Genomic DNA, 9,806 nt, shown 5'->3' with positions numbered 1-9,806 from the left:
ATGTTTAGAAGTAATCAAAATTATGTTATCAAAAACTGACTATAATCCATTTTCTAAACTGATCTTTTTTTTATTTATTATTTCATTATTATTATCGAGTTTTGTTCGAGATTTACCAGTATATCTATTTTCATATTTTTGTGAATCTGTTAATCAATGGTGTTTAGTTTCACTGACTTCTGTTAATTTAACTCCCTCATGCATATTTCTGGCTGATTCTTTGACATCAAAATCAGCACAAATCAATAATTCAGTGTTTGTTTGAAGATTCCTCCTACATTTATCAAGTGTCCGCAGATTAAGCAATCTCATTAAAATCAGATCCTAATTCTCACTATCGCTAAACAACGATCTGAGGACATCCCATTAAGGGTCACGTCAGAATGACCTTTCATCCAACCAATCAAAGCGTCGCTTACCAGATCATGAAAGTGACAGTCGGAATGTGTTTTGGATCATGCAACCTCAAAAACGTTAACACGGGGTATCCTGAACGACAGTAAGACTGATTCTGTCAAAATTATCGTCTATCTCTCACTTCCTAGGGATAAACATTTGAACGGAGGAGGCGTTGCACAGTACGTGGGTAGCACTGCCATACAATCTCAACCATATATTAGACATTCCAGAATGTTTGTTTGTTCAGTTTTCCAAATTTTAATCGAGAACTGTGTCAACATATTTTTCAAGCGTAGTCTGAAATGGAAGTCACCAGGTTGAAACGAGTGCCGCAAAGCTCGAGAAAGCTGGTTTCCAATTGGCTGATGTCGACGTCTTGTTAGTAATTTCAGTGGTCTGTCAAAGTTTGCGAAAGGTCGTTCTGACGTGTCCCGTAATGGGATGTCCTCAGATCTTTGTTTAGCGGCACAAGAACTTAAATCTGATTTTAATGAGATTGCAGATTCAGCAATCATTGATTTATTTGCCAGTTGTGTGTTGTAGGATCAAGTGGTATTCTGATATATCACCATTATGGGCAATAGTACTCACTGCGGACTGAACTCCGTGGGGAGTATACATAGCCACGAACTCTCTTAGTCTGCATGCAGCACATCGTCCCTCTTCCTCCTGAAGCCTCTGTGGTTTGGGTGTAATAATAAACACATACAAGATCAGAGTTCTGCACATGTTAGTCACTGAGATGTCAAATTCACCAGTGCTACAGAGTAACCCTTGTTTTGCAAATATGTCACTAATTTCTGTCTCTTTTATTCTGTGATGGTCAACAAAAAGGGAGGTTTACGTTTAACATTTGCCACTAGACACCCAGTCTATCTTGAATTTAGGGTGACTGGTCTTGATGACTGGAACTTGTCAAGTGGTCCACCATATTTGTAGAACCGTTAGTATTGTACCTAAGTACTCAGTTGCATGATAAGCCAGTGCTAGACCAAGCACTGGTGTTACCTGGAGGTCTGCCTTGTTTCAAGCCTGTGATGTGGCTGATCTGATATAGCAGAATAAAACAGTTGAAAGATTTATGCCAGCAAAGCTGCATTTACATTCACTCACTGACTGACTGCACCCAAATGATGCATTCTGACAGTCAGGATTTCATGTGTGGTACAAGGTTTTGTATAGTGATTCGGAACTGAAAATTTAGCATTTATGTGGAAAAGCATATTGTGTTAGATATGTTGTAGAACAACCTCATTATTATTACACCCGTACCACATTGTCCAACTGATGTTACTTACTCTCTTGAAGTGAAAGGCATTGTTCAACTGATGTTACCCTCTTGAAGTGAAAGGCATTGTTCAACTGATGTTACCCTCTTGAAGTGAAAGGCATTGTTCGACTGATCTTACTCTCTTGAAGTGAAAGGCATTGTTCAACTGATGTTACCCTCTTGAAGTGAAAGGGATTGTTCAACTGATGTTACTCTCTTGAAGTGAAAGGCATTGTTCGACTGATGTTACTCTCTTGAAGTGAAAGGCATTGTTCAACTGATGTTACCCTCTTGAAGTGAAAGGGATTGTTCAACTGATGTTACTCTCTTGAAGTGAAAGGCATTGTTCAACTGATGTTACTCTCTTGAAGTGAAAGGCATTGTTCAACTGATGTTACTCTCTTGAAGTGAAAGGCATTGTTCGACTGATCTTACTCTCTTGAAGTGAAAGGCATTGTTCGACTGATGTTACTCTCTTGAAGTGAAAGGCATTGTTCGACTGATGTTACTCTCTTGAAGTGAAAGGCATTGTTCGACTGATTTTACTCTCTTGAAGTGACTTGAAGTGAAAGGCATTGTTCAACTGATGTTACTCTTTTGAAGTGAAAGGCATTGTTCAACTGATCTTACTCTCTTGAAGTGAGAATCTTGAAAGACTGTTTGACTAAGGCAACACTGCCACTGTCAATATACATGTAACTCACTCATGGAAGTATTAACATAATACTTATTTATGCCCCACATTGTTTCATATGGCTCAGACTGGACCACCATCTTGGAGGGTTATTGTATTGTCGATTGCTGACATTGTTTGAGAAGGACTTACCCCCTTGCATGTCCAAGAGAAATCCTCACAGACTGAAATGTTCATGATGTTGATACTATGTTAAAGTTTGTTGTTAGAATTTGTGCAGTGAGATCTTAGGCTACGTCCATGTTTAGCAAGGCGTATATCCTGCAGTGAGATCTCAGGCTACATCCAGGTTTAGGAAATTGTATATCCTGCAGTGAGATTGTAAGTTACATACAGTTTAGCAAGGCGTATATCCTGCAGTGAGATCTTAGACTACATCCGTGTTTAGCAAATTGTATATCCTGCAGTGAGATCGTAAGTGACATCCGTGTTTAGCAAGGCATATTTCCTGCAGTGAGATCGTAAGTGACATCCGTGTTTAGCAAGGCGTATTTCCTGCAGTGAGATCTTAGGCTGCATCAGTGTTAATATGTCCTGCAGTGAGATCGTAAGTTAATTCAGTTTTTCGTATACCACGTTCCTGAAGTGAGATCGTAATTTACGTAAGTGTTAATATATCCTGCAGTGAGATCGTAAGTTGAATCAGTTTTTTGTATGGCATGTATCCTACAGTGAAATTGTAAGTTACATTAGTGTTATTATATCCTGCAGTGAGATTGTAAGTTACATAAGTGTTGTTATTTCCTGCAGTGGATAGTAAGTTACATCCGTGTTTAGTACGCCGTATTTCCTGCAGTGAGATCAACACCATGTCAGTGTATAGTACGCTGTGCGAGCAGTAGTGATGAGGGAGACTGACAGCCCGAAGGGACTACAGTAGTGCCAGTACTTGTGTTGAGAACCTCCAGTGCTCACATTGCAGTAATGCAGAAGAAATAATGCAGTTACGATTGTCATCATCGAGAGTTCATCACCTTTTTGTGTCAACCAAATATTTATAGCATACTTATAAAAAACAACAACTTGGTTTAAGGCCAGGGGGTAGGACCCTCAGATTGCTGTGTGCTTTACCTCCGTTTCTTCAATCGGGCGACTGTACAGATGGAGCATGTTGGACATGCACCATGCAATGTATAAAGGACAAGTGTTTCACATGTCGTACTATGTGGTGCTGCTTGACTGGTCTGACCTCATTTGTTGCTAAATCTAGTACTATTCTTTCACTCCTCACTGTTTCTGGTCTTCTTACAGTGGGCATGGAGCCTGCTCCAGAAAGCCATCCTCGTGCCGGAATGTACCAGTGTTAAACAATGGGAGTTGTTGCAGTGACCATAAGTCAGTGTTAAAGTATGGGAGTTATTGCAGTGACCATAAGTCCGTGTTAAAGTATGGGAGTTATTGCAGTGACCATAAGTCAGTGTTTAAGTATGGGAGTTATTGCAGTGACCATAAGTCAGTGTTAAACAATGGGAGTTATTGCAATGACCATAAGTCAGTGTTTAAGTATGGGAGTTATTGCAGTGACCATAAGTCATTGTTAAACTATGGGAGTTATTGCAGTGAACATAAGTACTATAGGCTGAAGATCTTAGAGCTATGGTTGTCCTAAACATAAAAAATGTGCCTGTATGTAGCCACCATTTCTAAGCCATGAGATTGTGTTTTATAGCTGTTTTGGCAAAAGCTGAAATACAGAAAAATGATACTGTCCCGATTGACTGTTGTTTCTTACTATGCATGCTGATGGGTGTTCCCATCATTCTGTCCCTCTTTCCTTGTCTACAACAGTCATGCATAGTTCTTCCCTCGTACCAGGGCGGTCGGGTAGCCTAGTGGTTAAAGCGTTCGCTCGTCACGCCGAAGACCCGGGTTCGATCCCGACATGGGTACAATGTGTGAAGCCCATTTCTGGTGTCCCCCGCCGTGATATTGCTGGAATATTGCTAAAAGCGGCGTAAAATCATACTCACTCACTCTTCCCTCGTACCCCTGTGTGGATCCCTTTCAGAAATGGCCTTCACATCAACCAGTGCTTGTTGTAAGAGGCAACTCTGTGGATCGGGTCATTTGTTTACTTGGTTGATTGCGTGACATCATACCCCCACGTGGATCCCTGCTCACAATATCAATCATTTGTTTGTCTGGTCCAGACACAATTATTTACAGGTCTTTGCATATAGCTGGAATATTGCTGAATGTGGCCTTAAAAACCAAACAGCATCCCTCATACCACATCACCTTGGCAACCCTCATTAGCACCTGTCTATATCATGCCTACTGATTTCCAACGACATCACCGTGGTAACCTTTACCACCGCCACTTCAGTCTCCTCCGTGATGTCTCACCATTGTCTGCCACCTGTGGTATAGCTGGACTTACATTGTATCTTTGTCAGTGTTTGCATTCTCTGTGTCACTCAGAAGACAATCAATAATTGCAATGTTGATAAAGGTTTGGAGTATATCGATTGATTGAATGATTGATAAAGATGACCTGCATAACGTCTTAACCAGGAAATGACACTACCACTGTTATACAGTAGATGCCTACTGATGCCCCATCTGCCCAAGTGGCACATGACACTGTTATACAGTAGATGCCTACTGATGTCCAATCTGTCCAAGTGGCACATAACGGTGTTATACAGTAGATGCCTACTGATGCCCCATCTGTCCAAGTGGCACATAACGCTGTTATACAGTAGATGCCTACTGATGCCCCATCTGCCCAAGTGGCACATGACACTGTTATACAGTAGATGCCTACTGATGTCCCATCTGCCCAAGTGGCACATAACGCTGTTATACAGTAGATGCCTACTGATGTCCCATCTGTCCAAGTGGCACATAACACTGTTATTCAGTAGATGCCTGCTGATGTCCCATATGTCCAAGTGGCACATACCCCGGTAACACTGTTATACAGTAGATGCCTACTGATGTCCCATCTGTCCAAGTGGCACATAACACTGTTATACAGTAGATGCCTACTGATGCCCCATCTGTCCAAGTGGCACATAACACTTATAAAGTACAGGCCTATTGATGCCCCATTTGTCCAAGTGGCACATAACACTGTTATACAGTAGATGCTTACTGATGCCCCATGTGTCCAAGTGGCACACAACACTGTTATACAGTAGATGCCTACTGATGCCCCATCTGTCCAAGTGGCACATAACACTGTTTTACAGTACATGCCTACTGATGTCCCATCTGTCCAAGTGGCACATAACACTGTTATACAGTAGATGCCTACTGATGTCCCATCTGTCCAAGTGGCACTTAACACTGTTATACAGTACATGCCTACTGATGTCCCATCTGTCCAAGTGGCACATAAAACTGTTATACAGTAGATGCCTACTGATGCCCCATCTATCAAAGTGGCACATAAGGCTGTTATACAGTACATGCCTACTGATGTCCCATCTGTCCAAGTGGCACATAACACTGTTATACAGTAAATGCCTACTGATGCCCCATCTGTCCAAGTGGCACATAACACTGTTATACATTAGATGCCTACTGATGCCCCATCTGTCCAAGTGGCACATAACACTGTTATACAGTACATGCCTACTGATGTCCCATCTGTCCAAGTGGCACATAACACTGTTATACAGTAGATGCCTACTGATGTCCCATCTGTCCAAGTGGCACATAACACTGTTATACAGTAGATGCCTACTGATGCCCCATCTGTCCAAGTGGCACATAACACTGTTATACAGTACATGTCTACTGATGTCCCATCTGTCCAAGTGGCACATAACACTGTTATACAGTAGATGCTTACTGATGTCCCATCTGTCCAAGTGGCACATAACACTGTTATACAGTAGATGCCTACTGATGCCCCATGTGTCCAAGTGGCACATAACACTGTTATACAGTAAATGCCTACTGATGCCCCTTCTGTCCAAGTGGCACATAACACTGTTATACAGTAGATGCCTACTGATGTCCCATATGTCCAAGTGGCACATAACACTGTTAGTAGATGCCTACTAATGTCCCATCTGGGTAAGTCAAAGGAAAACTTTTTGAAAATATGAAAGCATAATTGACATGTAGTTTAATGTTCATGACAAAAATAGCATTTTTTTCACAATTGAATTAATTCATTTGTTAACAATGTTTGAAATAATCAGACCATTTGTTCAGGGTGATATCCAAGAATCTGAACTAGTCATTTAATGGTTTGAACATGGTAAACACTGTCCACACCCGAGCATTTCTGCACATGGTGTGACTGGAGGCTTACAGTTCCACAGTAGTGATGGTATGCACCATTTCATGCTCTTGTGTACTATGGATATGAGAAACATCAAATGGGGCAGTTTGGTAGCACAGTGGTTGAGGTGTTTGCTTGTCATGCTGTAGATGGAGGTTCAGTTCCCTATTTGGGCTCAGTCTTGCTGTGATATCGCTGGAATATTGCCTGAAAGCGGCATTAACCTTAACTCACTCCTGGGCCCACTTGCACAAAGCGATCTTAGCGCTAAGATGATCTTAACTCCCATACTTTAACATAGGCTTACAATAGTCTTAGCGCTAAGATCGTTTTGTGCAAGTGGGCCCTGTTCTGTAAGAAGGGGACTGAAATGTGGAGATGTATTAACATCGGGACTTTTCTGTGGTAGTAGTCCAAGTTCCCCTTTTATGTTTATCTGTACTGTAAGGGGCAAGTTTGGTCGGTCTGGGTTAGTGCTGGTATATCTGTACTATGAGGGGCATTGTGGTCAGTCTGGGTTAGGGCTGGTATCATAACGGGATCTGCTTCGCAAAATGAGTTTTAGAACTATGTTGAAGCCATAATGTGGAACCGATCCCAGGTAACAAAGATTGTATACTTGCAATGGTATTAACATTAAGTCTGTGAAACAAGTAGAAACAATTAAGTGCCTATGAACCATTTATTTATGTTATTTCACATAAGTTATGGTGCTTTACAGATAACAAGATAATCTATAGTTTCTGTAAAATGTCATTGCTGGACCAATGGCGTATTGATGCGATTGTGTTAGTGCCGATATATCATGTAGTAGATTTAGAACAGAACACTTGTTTGGACTATGGTGTCATTGGATAATTCTCTGTACAATAATCTAACACATTGGAGACAGGTTTGTTCCCCAGAGGTGAGGACATGTATTGACATGATACCAGCTCTAAAATATGCAATGTTGAAGGGCTCAATTTTGTTTGAGAATAAGTCCAGATTTCTTATTTATGAAGTTGATATCTGTATGTTCTGTGAAGTAAGTTCCCATTGCAATGTAGTTGAAAACAATCAACTTCTGTATGATTAATAAAATGCAAATTAAGAATGTAAAACTAGGTCTTCAGTTTTCTTTGATATCAGTTTTCTGTTCATTTTGTCCTGGTATGGAGATACCTGCTGGATTATGAAAATCTAATGCAAATGACATCAAATCCCTCTGCAGGTGGATATATAGCACTCAAACATGCAAAGAGACATTCCTTACGTTGATGAGCATGACCGATACCATCTTCAGGAGGCAAGCATATCAAAGCTAACAAAGCTAGCATCTTACGGAGGGAAACGTGTCCACTAGCCTTTATCAAAGCTAGCATCTTACGGAGGCAAACGTGTTCACGAGCCTATATCAAAACTAACATCTTATGGAGGCAAACGTATTCACGAGCCTATATCAAAGCTAACAAAGCTAGCATCTTACGGAGGCAAACGTGTTCACGAGCCTATGTCAAAACTAACATCTTATGGAGGTAAACGTTCACGAGCCTATATCAAAGCTAGCATCTTACGGAGGCAAACGTGTTCACGAGCCTATGTCAAAACTAGCATCTTATGGAGGCAAACGTATTCACGAGCCTATATCAAAGCTAGCATCTTACGGAGGCAAACGTGTTCACGAGCCTATGTCAAAACTAGCATCTTATGGAGGCAAACGTATTCACGAGCCTATATCAAAGCTAGCATCTTACGGAGGCAAACGTGTTCACGAGCCTATGTCAAAACTAGCATCTTACGGAGGCAAACGTGTTCACGAGCCTATGTCAAAACTAGCATCTTACGGAGGCAAACGTGTTCACGAGCCTATGTCAAAACTAGCATCTTATGGAGGCAAACGTTCACGAGCCTATATCAAAGCTAGCATCTTATGGAGGCAAACGTTCACGAGCCTATATCAAAGCTAGCATCTTACGGAGGCAAACGTGTTCACGAGCCTATGTCAAAACTAGCATCTTATGGAGGCAAACGTATTCACGAGCCAATATCAAAGCTAGCATCTTACGGAGGCAAACGTGTTCACGAGCCTATGTCAAAACTAGCATCTTATGGAGGCAAACGTATTCACGAGCCTATATCAAAGCTAGCATCTTACGGAGGCAAACGTGTTCACGAGCCTATGTCAAAACTAACATCTTATGGAGGCAAACGTTCACGAGCCCATGTCAAGGCCTAGTTTCTACCCACCCTTGCCACACCAAGGACAACTTTTCTTGGCTCGACCCTGGCGCCACCTTGCGTAGCTGTGCTCCCAGCAATGAAAACGCAATATCCAATCAGATCGCTGTCCCTGTCTCATATTGCTTCACAATGATTGCGACTACCATAGGCAACGACTTAGTCGATAAGATAACGAAAACATTTGCGACTTCATTCCTGACACAACATAGGCAGTCGTTGGGTTTAAACGATGAAAAAGACATATTCATGTCAACAAAGACAGGCAGGGGTAATTCACTTCCATATGAAGGTGTACCATATGTGGATGTTGATATTGTGAAACGTCCTCTGATTGGACTATCGATATGTTCGATAGTCCAGTCATATTTAGCACAGGAAAGTGGGCTTGGTGTGGCAAGGGTGGAAACAGGACTTTGACAAAAAGGCTTGTGGACGCTCTTGCCTCGGGAAGATGGAACGACACAGACACAGACACAGACATTTCTACATTAAGTTTTCGGAATAGACTCAACTTGGATTTTATTTTGGAATAATAATGATAAATGCACATTTGAATACCCTACCTCTATTACATCATAGCCAAAAAATCCTGTTTATGCTGAGGAACACTATATTTTATTATAAATTTATACAGAAGTCCTCTTCATTGCCAGCATATATAATAGTTGTGAGGGAAACCCTGACCTTCGCAGGAAACGCAACTACGCATGCGCTAGGCGGGAAAACATCACTTCTTTCCTGTGTGTCCACATGTCAAGGAACATTTTTTATTCGATACACATCTGAACACGTGATTGCTGTTCCACAATATATACGTAACACTAGATCATCACCTCAACTAGACAAGCAGTGAACAGTTCCACAGCAGAGAACGGGGGTATAAGAAGTCAGAAGTCTCTAGTAAGAAATTAGTTTAGAGACCTTCTGGAGAATGATGACTTCATCTAAAAAACGAACCCCTGTCTGTTCAGGATGTGGGAAAC

The 9,806-nt window shown here is 41.4% G+C and overlaps 1 protein-coding gene across 3 annotated transcripts; it reads left to right on the top strand.

Moving 5' to 3' along the window:
* The first annotated feature begins 759 nt into the window (after positions 1-759).
* Positions 760-7,703, top strand: LOC125376064. 3 transcript variants are annotated; one of them, XM_048387455.1, is made up of 4 exons: positions 760-4,960; positions 5,293-5,380; positions 5,433-6,328; positions 6,379-7,703. In XM_048387455.1, the coding sequence occupies exons 1-4, from the start codon at positions 4,881-4,883 to the stop codon at positions 6,419-6,421; spliced, it is 1,107 nt and encodes a 368-aa protein (XP_048243412.1). In that variant the 5' UTR covers positions 760-4,880; the 3' UTR covers positions 6,422-7,703. The 3 variants fall into 3 exon arrangements, with proteins under 3 accessions (XP_048243412.1, XP_048243411.1, XP_048243413.1); XM_048387454.1 differs by having other exon boundaries at positions 5,433-7,703; XM_048387456.1 differs by lacking the exon at positions 760-4,960 and having other exon boundaries at positions 4,968-5,380; positions 5,433-7,703.
* The last annotated feature ends 2,103 nt before the right edge of the window (positions 7,704-9,806 follow it).

The sequence above is a fragment of the Haliotis rufescens genome, unplaced genomic scaffold (genome assembly GCF_023055435.1).
Source record: "Haliotis rufescens isolate VD_foot unplaced genomic scaffold, xgHalRufe1.0.p SCAF_7, whole genome shotgun sequence".
NCBI classification, from domain to species: Eukaryota; Metazoa; Mollusca; class Gastropoda; order Lepetellida; family Haliotidae; genus Haliotis; species Haliotis rufescens.
This window is presented reverse-complemented; position numbering and strand designations above follow the sequence as displayed.

Coding starts and splice junctions, on each gene's coding strand:
- LOC125376064 (XM_048387454.1), top strand. CDS start 4,881: ATGACACTACCACTGTTATACAGTAGATGCCTACTGATGCCCCATCTG. Junction 4,961..5,292: donor ATGACACTGTTATACAGTAG/ATGCCTACTGAT, acceptor GTTATACAGTAG/ATGCCTACTGATGTCCCATC. Junction 5,381..5,432: donor CCCATCTGTCCAAGTGGCAC/ATAACACTTATA, acceptor TCCAAGTGGCAC/ATAACACTGTTATACAGTAG.